General features: G+C 47.9%; 1 protein-coding gene across 1 annotated transcript in view; it reads right to left on the reverse strand.

Moving 5' to 3' along the window:
• Positions 1 to 7,758: 7,758 nt before the first annotated feature.
• The window catches only part of LOC119389377 (estradiol 17-beta-dehydrogenase 8), a 71,004-nt gene continuing 61,686 nt past the window's right edge, over positions 7,759 to 17,076 (reverse strand). The window contains exon 2 of the mRNA XM_037656606.2: positions 7,759 to 8,181. Within this exon, the coding sequence (XP_037512534.1) occupies positions 7,765 to 8,181 (417 nt within the window). The 3' untranslated portion in view covers positions 7,759 to 7,764. The remainder of the gene's footprint in view (positions 8,182 to 17,076) is intronic.

Genomic DNA, 17,076 nt, shown 5'->3' on the forward strand with positions numbered 1-17,076 from the left:
TTCTCATTTCCCCGCAATCCTTGATGGCCCGGTGTCCAAATAATAGGTTTCGGGTGACGGTCCGCGTCCCTTATGCAGTTGCGCAGTATGTTATAGGCTAACGGTGAGATTTACTCTGCTACGTAGTTGGGACACGCAACCCGCGAATCCGTAATGATGGATCTGGAATGACTATGACAGGCCGCAAGGACAATGGCGACTTCTGCAGCCTGTGTTTCAGTATACGCCCTAAACGTTAGCCCATCCACCGGTGTTCCTTCGTGAATAGCAGCGGCCATGCACTACGCCTCGGGGTTTGCGCCAGCAACGTCCACGTAGTAGACACCTGTCTTCTGTCCATATTGTAGCTCCAGCGCACGAGCGTGCGCTTCACGTCGTGCGGAGTGTTCATCTCTGTCCATTTCAGTGGGTATAGGTCGGACCAGAAGGGCTGTGCGCCACAGTTCTGGACACCACAAACGCCGACTAACAACTGAATAGATGCACAACGGCGGAAAAGAAAGAAGGCACGAAAACTTAACAGTTATCGTTCGCGCAGGCCCCCACGCGTGCCGGATTGATAGGCTCGCCTATTGCATGGGCATGCGCAGATTAGTTTTCGTGCCTTCTTTCTTTTCCGCCGTTGGGCATACATTCAGTTGTTAGTCGGCGATTGTGCTGTCCTGACTTTTTTTGTGCCCGTTTTTGCACGCCCTGTCTTTTTAGAATCAATACTTACCAACTAGCTCAGCTCTCTGTTATTCTAAGCGTCACAGTTCTGGCACCTTGACCCGCTCGTGTTGGTGGAAGTCATGTTATATATGCAATCACGCTAGCAGACTTTGGCCGGAGTTTGTTTGGGCCAACCGTGTGCACTGGATGACGTTTCCCTGAGCTCCTGATATTGCCACGTGCGTTTCTTATTATCACTTTTGCTGTATTCGGTTTTCGCCCACAAAGACTCTCAGCAACGATCAGCGCAAACCGCGCCTCATTGCTCGAGAAGCTTCTCGATTATTGTAGATCGTTTTGTTAAGAGTGCGCGCAAGACGCGAACACACGAGCTTATTCTAGAGCTTTCGCGACAATCAGCGATAATGATGGCATATTCGACGGCACATGTATAAATGCCGACGCGCTTCGCCGCTTGTCAGTTAATCGACGGTCGACGCTCTGTTCGCCGCTATCAGTGTATTGCTGTAGTTTGACTTTGAGTTTCCCGGCCACAAGCTCGGCCAAATAAAGAGTTTCATCATTGACGTGCTGACTGCTGCCTTCAACGACGTCACGACGACGTGACATCTGGTGGAGGTGCTGCTTCCTTGATGTTCCGGACACCTACGAAGAGCCGGGAAAAAAGCCCAAAGCGTGAAAAAGACGTGAGAGACCTCGTGCAACGGCGAGCTAGCCGCAGGCTACAAGGCTTGCAGCCAGAATATGGTCTCCTACCGGACAAGCCAAGAGCCACGGCGACGAAGACAACGGGCATGATGACAGCCGAAGCGTCCGCTGCTGCTGTCATGATGCAGCCGCCCAGTGAGCCGCCGACCTTCCATGGATCACCGAGCGATGACCCGGAAACCTGGCTCGAGACGTTCGAAAGGGTCTCAGCATTCAACAACTGGGAATCTGGGGACAAGCTGCGCCACGTCTACTTTTACCTTGAAAGCGCAGAAAGGACCTAGTTCGAGAATCGGGAGTCCACTCTTCGAACCTAGGAAGTCTTTCGCAGCGCTTTTCTGGAGGCGTTCGCAAGCGTCGTCCGAAAGGAAAGGGCCGCAGCCTTGCTGGAGACACGGGTCCAACTTCCATATGAAAGCATGGCCCTCTTAGCAGAGGAAATGACCCGGCTGTTTCGCCACGCTGACCCTACTATGCCCGAGGACAAGAAAGTTTGATTCCTCATGCGAGAGGTAGAGCAAGAGCTCTTCGCTGGTCTGATGCGGAACCCACCTTCGACAGTCCAAGAATTCGTCTCAGAAGCGACGACGATTGAGAAGGCGCCGGAAATGCGAACCCGCCAGTACAATCGCCGTTAGATTGAAGGCAGCCCAGTTAGTGATGCCCTCGCCTCCTACGACCTGCGCGAAACGATCCGAGCGATCGTTCGGGAGGAACTGCGCAAGCTGTTACCCTCACCACAGCCTCAAGTGGACTCGATCGCAGAGGTCGTTCGATCAGAAATCCAACAGTCGCTGGGCAACCTTGAACCGCCACTGCCTCAGCTGCAAGCCATGAGCTACGCTGCTGCAGCCCGACGCAACGCCCCCCTCCTCGCCCACGTCAAGACGCCGCCCCCGCAACCACCACAGACGCCCTACCGTCGTCCTATGCACGGAGATTCACAACAATACAAGCAGCGTAGGACTCGGCGCCGTCCTTGTGGAGCCGACGAACGGACTGGAAAGGGTTATCAGTTATGCTAGCCGGTCGCTGTCTAAGGCAGAGGCCAACTATTCCACAACAGAAAAGGAGTGCCTCGCCATCATCTGGGCTACGTCAAAGTTTCGCCCCTACCTCTACGGCACGCCCTTCAAAGTTGTGACCGACATCACGCCTTGTGTTGGCTAGCTAACTCGAAGGACCGTTCAGGTCGACTCGCACGGTGGAGCCTAAGACTTCAAGAATTTGATATTACCGCCGTGTACAAGTCCAGAAGGAAACACTCCGACGCCGACTGCTTGTCTAGTGCCCCCCCCCCCCCCCGTCAGCCCACCACCGCCCGACGACCAGATGATGACAGCTTCTTGGGAGCCATAAGTGCGGACGACTTCGCCGAATGACAGCGAGCCGACCCGGAACTGAAGGGTCCAGTAGAATACCTGAAGGGCAGGACCATCGTTGTCCTAAAAGTATTCAGGCGAGGATTAGCATCATTTTCCTTGAAAAACAACGTCCTCGTAAAGAAGAACTTCTCTCCGGCCCGAGCCAGCTACCTTGTCGTTGTACCTTCGGGACTGCGACCAGAAATTCTGCATGCCCTACACGACGACCCGACGGCTGGACACCTCGGACTTTTCCGCACGCTCGCACGAGTACAGTAAAAGTACTACTGCTGCCGACGTCACTCGCTACGTAAGGACGTGCCGAGACTGTCAGCGACGGAAGACACCGCCCACAAGACCAGCAAGCTTCCTTCAGCCGATCGAGCCTCCTCGGCGACCATTCCAGCAGATCGGGATGGATCTCGTGGGGCCGTTGCCAACGTCGACTTGCGGAAATAAACGGATCGTCGTGGCTACCGACTACCTCACCCGCTGCGCCGAAACAAAAGCCCTCTCCAAAGGCAATGCCGCTGAGGTAGCCAAGTTCTTCGTTGAGAGCATCGTCCTTCGACACGGCGCCCCAAAGGTTCTCATCACCGACAAAGGTACGGTGTGTACGGCTGACCTAACTCAGGTGATCTTGGAATACACCCACACAAGCCACCGCCGGACGACCGCGTACCAACCACAGACCAACGGCCTCACCAAGCGTCTAAATAAAACCATCGCCGTCATGCTGGCCCTGTACGTCGACGTCGAACACAAGACGTGCGACGCCATCCTTCCGTACGGGACCTTCGCGTACAACACGGCCGTACAGGAAACGACGCAATGACGCCATACAAGTTGGTCTACGGACGGAGCTCGGCAACGATGCTCGACGCCATGTTACCAGACGTGACCGACGAGGAAAACATCGACGTGACCACCTACCCACAGCTAGCCGGAGAAACACGACAGCTCGCCCGTTTGGATTAAGAACAAACAGACGAATGACAGCCGCCGCTACAACCTTCGACGACACCACATGCAATACCAACCCGGTGACCGTGTATGGCAGGGTTGCCACTGACTTTCGAGTAAATGTCGCCAAACGACGACCAAAAAGTCGCCAAAAGTCGCCATTTTTTTACAAATTTCGCCAAAAAAGTCGCCATTCTAGATATGTGCGGCATACCTAGTAACAAAAATTTCCACTCACGTATAGCCCCGTAGATTACAGTACCATCCAAGACCCTCAAATTATATTGACGTTTCTCAATGCCAGTCGTACTGCCCGCTTCACCATGGGAGTACACGGTGCTGCTTCTCCGACTAGCCGCAAGATGCGCGGGGTGACGCAAGGGTGAATGAACGAAACGCTCATGATATCCTTCCGTCCCTGTTCGCTCGTTTCAAAGGTAAAAGTGTGCTAAAGCTTGGGCGAAAACCGTGAAAGCGTTGTTTGTAGGCAGCCTTACATACCCTTATATGAATTAAAAGACTAAAAGGTTTATTGAAGGTAACACGACAGACTTCTTACAGCAACCGATCATTAGTGAGTCTTACACCTTTTCAGTGGGAACTAATATGACACCGCACGCCACCGCGACCCTTTCTTACAGTCACTTATATCTACACGCATCAATCCGATGCGTTATTAGTGAACAGGTAGACAATGTAAAATGTTATATAGCAATTGTTTTCATTGCACACGCTCACCGCGGGCAGTGGAAAATGCCTCAATAAATTTTTTTTTTATTTCACAAATAGCCGCGCATCCGCCCCTCTTCGCTGTTCCAAAACAGTGTTTACGAGCTGAATTTGGGGTACTGCAACAGTGAATAAGTCGCCAAGCTATTCAGAACAGTTGGTGCTTTGGCGGAACAAATGGTCGGAGCACGCGGCCAACCCGTCGTCTAGCCATTTCAGAAGCGAAACTTTAGAGAAGCTTAAAGCACCGAAAGCCATAAACTTATAAACACTGCCCCCTCGCGGTTTGCAAGGCAGTCCGCTGACTTACATTTTGCTAGGACGTCGCTGTGGGACGTTCTAGTACCTCCTGCATCTAGATGCATTGATGAGATACACACGAGTTACAGGACGGACATACCGAACGACGCGTAATGTGCACATTCTACTCGTGGCTCTAAAACCAAGAAAAAATACAGAGAATGTTGCCTCTCATTCGTTTGGAATACACTGAGCTTAGGATGCATAACTCCGTGGAGACCTAAGCCGAAAATCGCCAAAAATTCGCCATGTCGCCATTCATAATTTTAGGTAGCCACGGGCATCTCAAATTCGCCAATTTGGCGAAAAGTAGCCACCATTGGCAACCCTGGTGTATGGGTATGGACGCCAATACGCCGACGGGGACTTATTGAGAAGCTTCTTCGACGTTACTTCTGACCGTGCAGGGTACTTCGACGCCTCGGCGCACTAGACTACGCGGTTGTCCCTGACGGCATTACGAACTCTCAGCGGTGCCGTTCGTGACCTGAAGTCGTCCATATCGTGCGCCTCAAGCCATATGACGCTCGTTAGTGAACCTGAGGACTGTACTTTTACTTTATAATTGTACTTTCTTGCTTGTGCTTGTTTATTGTACTTTCTTGCTTTATTGTTGTTATTTATTGTTGCATACATTGCCCCCCCCCCCCCCCCGTGTTGTGTTTTAAGCATCGGGACGATGCTTTTTTCAGAGGGGTGCATTGCCACTTGCGTTTCTTATGATCACTTTTGCTGTATTCAGTTTTTGCCCACAAAGACTGTCAGCAACGCTCAGCGCAAACCGCGCCTCATTGTTCGAGAAGCTTCTCGATTATTGTAGATCGTTTTGTTAAGATTCCGCGCAAGACGCGCACACTCGAGCTTATTCTAGAATTTGCACGACAGCCAGCGATAACACTGGAATATTCGACGGCACATGTTTAAATGCCGACGCGCTTCACCGCTTGTCAGTTGATCGACGGTCGACGCTCTGTTCGCCGCTATCAGTGTATTGCTGCAGTTTGACTTTTAGTTTCCCGGCCACAAGTTCGGCCAAATAAAGACTTCCATCTCTGACGTGCTGACTGCTGCCTTCGTCGACGTCACGACCACGTGACAATATGAGTTCATCACACTCAAAGCCTTCAGAGTGGCAACCAAGGGGCCTTGATGTTGCATTTACTGCTTACTTCCCACCGTTACCCTTCAAAGCCGGGGACCAATGGCAGGCATTTGTGACACGCACGTCATTTTCATTTTGGCATCCACTGCTAAGCTAGTTTTTTTTCAGACACGTTTCAGCGAGAACGCTACGCAGTTTCCGCTGTGACAAACATGGACCCGTATGCAGTGAACGTAAAAAACTCCACAGTGCAGAGGCAGAGACAGCTTCGCTCTGAGAATAAAGCTGCGCCATGCGACGAATTGGCAATGATATAAACACACGTCATTGCCTCTGCGCTGCTCGTTTTAAAAAGCCCTACATTCGAGTTTCCTCCTATAATGTTAAGTTTATCTTTGCACTACTTATTCGCAATCTTGAGTTGCATAGTATTTGTATGTTATTTTAGTGCTTTATGTTTCCTTTCACTTCGTTTGCGTTCATAATTGCTTGTTCGTGTTGTTTTGCATTGTCGCCATTGTCACGCGCTTTCATATGCTTCTTATCGCTGAAATTTTTATGATTGGACCCGCTACAGTCCTGACAATATGAGTTCCTAGTTCGCCAAAAGATTTTTGCACACGTAATACCGTTGTACGCTTATGTAAATAATAATGAACTCCTGAAGCCACTGAAGCCCACCTCCCGTTCAGCTGGCAAGTTCAGGTTGCCGGTTTCAGTTTCGAGCGATACCACGCTGCGCGAACGTCTGCGTCATAGGCGACATGAGTAGCTCTTTCTGGCTAAGTACAAACGAAGGGCATGATCTCCGAGATTCTAAGGCACACGGAATGGGGTCGCTTTCTCTGACCACCCCAAAATAAGAAGGGTGGCTAGGCATGCGGCGCGCAGATCGCGGCACATAGGAGGGAAGAAATTTCCAATAGCTGCCATTTCTTGCTCACGTGGTTTGCGGCGTTCCTCAAGCGCCCTGGTTCAGTTTTCTAACGTAAAAGAAGGACGCTTCCCATAACTGCAGGGCTCTAGAAAAGGACCGTTTGCCGCACTTAGAAATTGGCATGAGTTTACGGTGTCAGTGCATGCGTACAAACTTTACATCGCCAGCAGCTTCTTAACTGCGCTAATTGAGTAGATTATTTTGTATAGCTCATTTTTGAGAAAACAACAAAACATGAACTAGGCCCTTATGTATACCATTCCATATTACGTGGCTTCTGTTGAAATCGCATTTTCATCTGGACCGCTCTATTGCCACTACTTTCATGAATGTTCACCGGTCTTTAGAACACTGGGTATCATACTTCAATTAGGAGACCATTGGACTTGGAAATGGGATATATAATTGTGCGCTTTTCCACAAGTGCACAAGAGCATTTCCACAAGTGTCAGATCATTCGGATAACACAATTATCAGACGGCCCTGTAAAGTAAACAGGAGCTTCCATGAAATCGTTGAGCAGTTTAATTTCCCTGATTGAAAACCAACGCTTGCGATACATCAGGGAAGCGATATCGGTTTTTATATTAAGGGTGCGTAGGGACCATTTGGCCCATAATACAGGTGTATAGTGCATAAGATATGTGGAACAGTTATGTCGTTTCATTGTGACATAATTTAACGCGTATGAATGGTAGCGTTGAGGCCGTGGCAAATTAACAAAAAACAAATAAGAACAAACTTGCACCAACGAACAATGGTGTGCTTCAATGCCGTTATTCTACAACGATAATAATAAGGAGTTCTAAACACACAGTTTTCTATCAGAAACGTTTTATTGCACGCGAGTTGGGTGTGTGTCTTCACTGCTGCACGTATCAGTTCATGTCCCTGTTAAGTGTGTAAAATCTGCTACGGTAGCACTAAGTCAAACCACACAGGACAGATAATTATTGCCAAATGGCGTCAAGACTCGGGTGTAAATATGTTCACATTTTCAGTCCACCAGTGATTTCAAGCGCGGCTCCCGTTATGTAAGAGCTGGCCGTGGGTGAACATAGGAACTTGATGGCCTCAGCAATCTCGCGAGGATGGGCGGCTCTCTTGAGCGCTGACATGGCGCAGACAGCGGCCTTTTGTTCATCGGGCAGAGGCGCTGCCATAGGTGTATCAGTCCATCCAGGAAGCACAGCGTTGCAGCGGATACCATGCGCGGCTAGTTCCTGCGCCGACGACTTGGTGAGCCCAATAACGCCGGCCTTGGAAGCGGCATGAGCCGAGGCCTCACTCCAGCCGCCCTTGGCTGCAATGCTGGATACATTGACGATCGATGCACCTCCCTCGGGTAACTCCTTTCCTGTGCGAATCATCTCGCGGCCGGCACCCCTGGTCACCAGAAATGCACCCTGCAAAAACGGTGGATAATGCTGTACTTTGTTCGGCATGTTCCACTGCAGCGATGTTAAAAGGCTCCTACTATGGTGATGCAGTGTGACGTCGCGAAGACTGCCGCCCCGTAGTGAAACGCGCGATTTTTGACACACTTCAAGCTCGTCCCCCTTGAAGGAACAAATTATTCTGACGAGGTTCTTGTGCCAGCCAGCACATTTTCAATATTTTTTTTTGAAAAATTGTCACACTAAAACGGAAATATTTGATTCATTTTGAAAGGCGAGAAACAAAGCCGAAATGATTTTAGGATAACATCGCTCATAGCTTTCGTTAGAGCTATAGCACTGCGTCGTAATTGATATCAACGCACGAAGCAGAATGAAGCTTTTCAATGATAAAAATCGGATGCTTCCAATAATCCATATTTTTCTCCCCCCCTCACCTCTCTCTCTCTCTCCCTAGATTATCATTGATTCATAATTGAAAGAAATTTTAAGTACGCCAATACACTATCAAAGAGGCGAGCTGGGCTAGTTCGTTCGAGTTGACTTCAGGCTTCGCTAATTAGAGCAAAAAGAACAGCAAAAGAACAGGATGATGGACAAGGCGAAGAAAACAGACAGGACGCGGCAAAGATAAGCGCCGCGTCCTGTCTGTTTTCTTCCCCTTGTCCTTTCTCTTATTTTGGCGCAAATTTTTTATGTCTAACGCAAATACAGCTTTATTTAGTGTGCCTGTATACCACCTTGCAACGAATTTCATAGTCCATGAAGTCCGACCTCTATCGGTGTATAGAAAGCATGAAATGAAGCTTTGTATTAGATACTTCTGTTTTTCCTAATTTTTCCAGTCATACGACATGAACCATATCATCGTTTTTGCCTTTTTTTTTACATGCATAAAAGTATCTCCAAAATGGGGCAGTCGTAGTATACTTCCAACCAAACCAGGTTGTAAAAGTCTGTTGTTAGTGTCTACGTACAGTCGCGGTACAGGCTCGACAAAACGGAAAAGAAAATAAAATACATTTTTAAAGGGGTGGTGCCACCAAATTTGTGGCTTGCGCGTGCTTTGCTGTAAGCGTTTCCTATATCTCCAGGAAGCGTGATGCGCACACCAAGATTAATGTATTCTCGCTAAATAATTTAATATTGCCTTTTGATGGGAACAACTTTCGGTTTCGGTTTCTGGGAGCCGACGTTGGGCAGTGACGTAGAAGTGTAGGGGGCTTGATCACGTGACCACACATGGCTGTGACGCACTTAGCCAGAAAGCGATCGAAACTCGGCGAGTATGTTGCAACCGATGCTTTGCCGGTACTATAGTGAACTAGAATATATTCTAGTTCACTACAGCCGGTACGTACGTTGCGCAGGAGGCGGAAGTCCGGAGGAAACTCACGTCACTACAGCAGGTCTTGTGTGACGTCACTACAACTTCAGTTGTCCGTCCTACAGATTTACGTCAGTGTTGGCGCGCTAGCGATGGGTTTTGATCGGGAGAACGGGAGAACGGGGAAGTGAATTTATTCTAAACGTTTGCTGTGTCCGACCCTTCGTGTGGAGTGTCCTTGCATACAGAGGAAACCCACAACAGGCTTGTTACAGCCTCGAAATTTGATGGCACTACCCCTTTATGATGACTGCCAGTTGGGCGTGTTGGTATAGGTTCATGGTGAAACAAGCGCGATGAGTTCGAAGACTCAGAAAGGACAGAGGACGGAGGGCTTTATGTTGACTGCCACCCTTTATGTTCGCCTAATGCCATGTCTGCTTCGATTAATTTGATTTTAGCACAGAAAAAAAACAAATTCACAGCTCAGGTATCTGCCTTTAACGGCAGAATGATCTTATTTTTCCAACATATATTGTCATTTCTCTCTACTTTTCTGCCACCAATACTCTAACTGTATCTCACTTATTTCTATCGCGGACGTGCTCAGCTTTCCATTACTGTCCTTAAAACCTAAGGCTTCATGCAGTCTCGTGCCCAAACGTACACCTGTGTGAATACCTCCACATTCAATCAGAACATGATCTGTCATTTCGTTAGCTTCGCTACAACATGTATGTGCAATTTTCTTTTCTGAATCTCGCTTTATAACTTCGCGTTCTAAGGCAACCCGACCTCGCTTCAAAAAGTAAAGTGCTTCCCGCTGAATTATGATAAAAGGCATCCCTACTTTTACAGCGAAAGCTGTTATGAGATCATTTCTCCGGCCGTTTTTGGCGCCGTAGTTGTCCGCCGCCGCCGCCGCCGCCGCCGCTGCCGCCGCCGCCGCCGGTGTCCGTAACCAGTATCGCTCGAAATAAGAAAAAAAACTAAATAAGAAAAAATTCCAGGATGGAACGAGGTTCGAACCTGGGCCCTCGGCGTGGGAGCCCAGTATTCAACCTCTGAGCCATGCCGGTGCTTGAAACTGCCTTGCAAAAAGGTCCTATACAGGCTTCATGTCGGGAAGGAACCACATTAGCATATGCAATATAGCGTGGTAGAAATTAAAATAAGCACCAAGCGTCGTACAACGCGAATTCTGTAACCAGGCGTCAAACAATTGCGAATTGCGCAACGAGTAGGTTGTTGAATGCTTCCAACCCATTACAAAAGGGCTCTGCCATAATTCTTCATCGTCATTAGGCGCGGAATCAACAAAGTGCGCATAATCCCTTACATGCGTTTAGCAGGTACCAACGCTCTCTGCAGAATGACGAAAAATGGCACAGTGCCTGCTGCCCTATTTCTAAAAAATTACAATTATTTATAGTGTAGTGGGTTCCTCGCAAGTGCACTTGCATTGGTTGCCAGGGAAGCCCATAAGCGCATGATCCACTTACTCGGGGTCTCAGTAAATTACAATGATTTATAGCGTAGTGGGTTCCTCGCAAGTGCACTTGTATTGGTTGCCAAGGAAGCCCATAAGCGCATGATCCATTACCTCGGGGTCTCAATAAAGTTCTTCGCCCCCCCCCCCCCGTCTCTCTTCCACGTCAACGTATACAGCATGACGGGAGAGGGAAATAGCGACTGGGCGTCACCCAATGGAAATTACATAACTGGTGGGCCGTTTAAAGATTCCAACCCATTACAAAGGGCTGAGCCATAATTCTTCATCGTCATCAGTCGTCACGTCAACAAAGTGCACATAATGCCTTACAGACGTGTAGCTGGTGCCTCGCTTCTCCATAGAATGACGAATAATGGCTTAGTGGGTGCTTCCGAACTTCAGAAAAATTTTGATTTGTGGCGTAGTGGGTACCTTTCTAGTGTACTTGTATTGTAGCCCCAAGAGAGCTTAACGGGCTCTAGAAACGCCGCTCTTCCAGCTTTCGCTGTGTCTGTGCTGCGGTTTCAGCGCAGGCCTGGCGTTTTTTTCATTCTTGCGCTTTCGGCGGGTACTCAGAGCCGTACTTTTTTTCATCGCTGCTATCCAATAAATCCTCTCTACCTTTCTGATTTTTCACTTAACGCCCTTTGTTGCCATAGAGTGTAGACTGCCACCGGTATAGTTGCTGGTGCGTCTCCTAGCTGTTTTTCTCGACTGTGAGTCGAAGGGAGAAATTCGGGCTTGATTGTAAGACACTAGGAAAAAAATTACCGGAAAATGACACAAGCACGAGAAGAGAGGACACAACGCGTGCGCTACGCTCTTCCTATACAAGTATTCACCTATTCTGATCATCATAATCTTTAGCCTCCTTGAGAACCTCGTTTTGCTCTGAGCTTCTGTCACCTCAAAACTTGTGTATCCCACATCGCTATTTGCAGCCTCATTTGTCGTCTTCCCATGAGCGCCCCACGCGAGGCGTACCACACTCCTTTGATTCACATCCAGTCCTGATTGCACCTCTGACTTCATGGATATCACTGAGTTCCCGAATGTAAGCCCCGGAGCCATTGCACCTTTCCACAGACCTCAAAGCGCCTCGTACCTGTTGTATCCACATAACGCTCTGTGCTTCATTAATGCAGCATTCGTCTTTCCCTTTGCTGCCGAGGCTTGTTCCTGGACCTTTCTGTATCTATCACCCTCATTTATCCATACTCCAAGGTACTTCTATTCGCTTACCTTTGGTATTTCTTGGCCCTGCATTGACACCGCCTGATCACTGGGATCATTGAATACAATCCATGCCCATGCTGTTACACTAAACCCTAGTCCTAGAGCTTCACCTTTCCTTCCGCATGTATCCGACAGCCGCTGTATATCACCTCGACTCTCCACAAATAAGATAAAAATCACAGCATATCCACGGAGTGAATGATGATGAGTGGGCGAAGCTGCGGAGGTTCATCGGTAAACCGTGAATCTTCTGTGAATTCTGCCCAGTACATCGTCACCGACGTGAGATCGGGCGCGTTTATACTAAAGGTTCGATGAGTTATGACGACTTGCAGCTCACTTTAATTTTACATGTACGCTGTGAATTTTCATTGTTTAGAAAACCATTGCTTTAGAAAACACCTTGCGTCTTTCGTTAAGCAGCTGGCGTCTTTTTCGTTTTGCTTTAGAAACATCTGGCGTTCTTTCGTTTTGTTTTTACAAAACATCTGGCGTCTTTCGTTGGTTTATTTCATCAATCAACGGCGTTTTGAACAAAATTTTTATTGTTTAATCACGCACAGGAGAAATCTCACCAGGCACTACCTTGGAGGTAAACAATGGCTGCTAATGGGAATGAGAGACAGAAGAAGTCGGCTTTTAGCTAACACTTACACTTCTACAGAGACAGAAGAATTCGGCTTTTAGTTAACGCGCACGCTGCGAATTTTTTATTGTTCAACAACGCACAGGAGAAATCTCCCACCGGCACCACCTTGGAGGTCAAAGGGTAAGACTTGTTACTCACTACTACGAGCACGACGAGGGACGAACGGGTGCCGCCTTAAGGAGCTTCGCCCTAATATCGTCAGCATAAAATAAACGGGGAAGCTCTTTCTCAATCAGCACACCGCCCTGTTTGTGTGAGATTAAAACCAATGTTGCTACCTCCTAGCGCTTTTTCCATTCTCACCACGTACAGCGAGAATAACAGCGTTGAATAATAGCATGAATAAGAGCTGTATACAGTCGCCGACTATGCCCACTTTCTACAATATATCCCACAGAATTCCCTGATTAACGTTGTTATACGACCCAGTGATGCCTAGAAAATCTACATGCAAGGGTATGTTTCCCATTTTCGATATTTATATACACTGAGTAAGAACAAATAGGTTATCGTCTAATCGCCTGCCGATCCGAAATCCATTCTGGAGCTCTCCCAAAGTATTGTTATGTTCTCCCTACGTTTCTATTTTTATTTTTACTGCCTGAATCGCAAACCTGTATAGTACCGATGTAATGGTTAGCAGTCTATACGAGCGAATGTTATCCTTTTCTGCCTTGCCTTTATAGATTAAAATCATTCTACTATTTTGCCAGCCATCCCGTATTTACCTGTCCTGTAAGCATGTTTCTAGGGCTTTCGACAGTTTTTCCTCATTGTTTTGTCCTAGTTCGTAATGAGGCCGACGGGAACTCCATCTAAACCCGGGCCAGCCTTCGACCTTTTTCCAGATGAAATTCTCAAGTACCAACTCTTCCTCGCCTACGCTCTCCTTCATAGTTTTACTCACGGGGTAAATCTCTTGGACGACCTTTTTAAAAGAGTCGGTTGTTACCTTTCCGATGTAACATTGTGCTTCATACCTTCCAATTGATTTCCTCCTTCATGTACAATATGTTGTTGCATTCTGACAGCCTTCCTACCTAGCGGTTTTATGTGGCTCCAAAATACCCTAGACGCGGTGTTTTTTCTTTTGTGAATTTCTCTCACCCAGCAACCACTTTCACCTTTAATTTCTGCTTCTACCAGTATTTGTACATTGGATTTTTTCTCTAAATATATTTCCCATACTTTGTTGACTTCGTCCAGCGGCCGCTTCTTTGTTGCCAGTTGATGGCCTCGTGATGATTCACGTCGCTTCTCGATCGTTTCCAGGGTTTCTTTATTTCCACCAACTTTTTTACTTTTTCGTTCCAGCAAATAGCTTTCTTCGCTTTGCTTATTTCTTTCGTCATTAGCTGTAACAGCTTATTACAGCCCCTGTCCTTGCCTGGTATTTTGCCTGCTTCATCCTCGACTCTTGCGGCTATATATGGTACTATTTGGTCATTTAAATACGAGCTGTAAAACTTTGATTATATGCTCCTATTTCCCGTTTTACATCTAATTTGTAATGTTATGAGTTTATGATCACTACCCAAGCAGATAATCCATTTCTCGTGCATTATCATTTCTCTCAGTTTCGCGTAAATTCCTTCAATCATGAGGTGATAATCAATGTTGTATTGCCTGCTTCCGACTTCCCACTTAATCTGCCCATCACACTTAGGCTCCGTGTTAACTATCTCAAAACTACACTGCTCGCAGGGATCTAGCAATAACTTCCCATTGGTGTCTGAATATCCCTCAAGGTCATGTATGTGGGCATTCATGTCCCCTAGCAGGATGACTTCGGCCCCATTACCAAATTCCTTAATACCCGTGCTTATGCAATTCACTGTCCCCTGATTCTTTTCTCTGCAGTTATTCGCCGTCCTGAAGTGAGCTGTCCCAAGCGACCATTTCTTTCCGCCTACTGTGCCCGAAACACAGAGCTGCTCTCTACACGTTTGCTTCACTCTATCCCATTTGGCTCCGCGATGAAGTAGCATTCCAAGGCCCCGCTCCTTTCCTTTCTGACATTATCCTCAAGGAGCGTGTGTTGGGGGGCTAGTTGGTAAGACATTATTATGTGAACTTAAACTGCGCTTGGGACGAGACAGCACAGTATAAGTTGACAGAACGAGCGCAGACTAAGAGCTGATTTATTCAAATGACAGAAACTCCCCTCCTGCATGACAGTTCACGACCACGTGACCTCCAGTTCATTACCACGTGACGAAAGTGCACTGCCCCACGAAGTACACTGCCCCATTTGTATGTCTCCAAGAAAGATCTTGATTTCCTTGCGTAGATAGGGGTCTTGTGGGGCACTAATTCCATCCCCCGGTCATGAACTGCTATCGCGCACGCGCATTGTTCCAGGAGGCAACTGTGTGTGATTTCAATAAATCAATTGTTAATCTGCGCTCGTCCTGCCTACTTCTGTTGCGGAACGCCGGTCTTCTATATGTAGCTCCGCCAGAAAGACGGAGCCGCGAGACGCCCAATAAATTCAGGGAAAATCGAACGCACAAAAGTAGATGATGATGATAGTGGTGCTTAGCGCTAGCTGTGGAGACACTTCCTCGTCGTCTGCTGACCTTCGGCATGCTCCTTGCCTCAAATATGGTGACATCTAGCTCTAAACAACGTAGCATCTGTATTAGCCTCTTGAAGCTCACCATAATTGGAGCAAACATGAGCACACGGCTTCCTGGGTACACCTCTTGGGCCCGAGCTAGTGGCTACAATAACTTGGGCATGTTAGGAATTTCGCGGACTTTTAAATTTCTTGAGTGATCCGTGGGTGAGCGATGAGCAGATGGTAGTTGGAGCAGATATTCATGTGTCCATCGCTTCCAGAAGTCATTCATAATTTTTTCCGATGATGAAAACGCCGCTGGTAGTCGTTGGCACCGTGGCTTGTTACTTGGCTTGTCAGTGTCTGCCTTCCGGTAACATCGTCAGTTGCTGACCGACTAGGAAATGCGCTGGCATGAGGGCTGCTGGCAGTACGTTAGTGGCCGTAAATTGAGCCCCGCTTCGATTTGTCAAGATAGTTGACAGTTCTTCGCACAAACAGCTACGGCCTAAAACTTTTCGGAGTGCCGTTTTCACAGTACCAGCCTTCCCACCATCATGTCGCTTCGACTATGAACTTTCACTGAATTGTTGGGACTGCGATATAAGTCTGGAAGTCGTGCTGTCGAAGTACCTTCCATATTTTTTGGAGCTTCCGAGATGTTCTCTTGAAGGTAAGGACATTGTCGGCATAAATCGTACTTTGCAGTACGCTTCTTCAATAAAGCGCCGGAATGCCAAGAATAAAGCAGGTGAACACATATCCGAGACGTGCTCTAAGTGCAATGCTCTTGTTACAGCGGACGTGAATAGTGTGATGTACATTTTTCTATCAGAGCTCTCGGTTGACTTCGCGTCCGGCGAAATCAAGTCCTGTAGTGTCGAAAGGTCTCGTCTTTTCGATGTGGCAAGCTGGAAGCGGCGGGTACGGTGCCACAATGGGTCTCGAGCGAAGACGGACGCATAGCAGGCATGGGTTGATTGTTTTCGTTGCCTCTTCTTGTCGACCTCTTGGAAACCACGTGGTGCACTCTCTCCGTTACTCCTACGTGCATGAGTCGACGATGAGCATCGGTAAATACCAGCTGAAACGGTGCCTGCTTCGAGGTATGATTGGATATTTCACGTCGCGGCTGTCTTTGATGTTTTACAGCCTTCTGCGGACACGTAGAAGCCCGTTCTCATCGATAAATGGGTGTTTTTCTGCTAACCGGCGAGCCTTGTCTTTCTAATAGCCAGCTTCTTTCGTCGCGAAACGATTCTGTTTGAACTTGCTGGATCATGTATCTCTCCGCTGTCAATATTTCTTCTGCAGAGATGGCTCCATCTTTTTTAACCTTACACTTAACGTTGTCGACAAAACCCTGCACTCATGCTGTGATATGGAGCAGCTTGTCCAGTGAGCTGAAACTCGTGGCATCCAGCAGTGGGGCTAACTGCATTGCGCTCCCTGAAGTGTACAGCGTCGTTGGCATCGTCACTGTTACGCCTAGAACGTCGTTTATCTTGGCATTATAAAGGTAGCGCAAAAAAAACGGACACAGTAAACGAGCAAAATACACAGCGCTGCTATCCACTGAAATTTATTGAAACACATTCACGCATATATACACAACAAACTAGACACGTATGAAAAAGGTG

The sequence above is a fragment of the Rhipicephalus sanguineus genome, chromosome 1 (genome assembly GCF_013339695.2).
Source record: "Rhipicephalus sanguineus isolate Rsan-2018 chromosome 1, BIME_Rsan_1.4, whole genome shotgun sequence".
NCBI classification, from domain to species: Eukaryota; Metazoa; Arthropoda; class Arachnida; order Ixodida; family Ixodidae; genus Rhipicephalus; species Rhipicephalus sanguineus.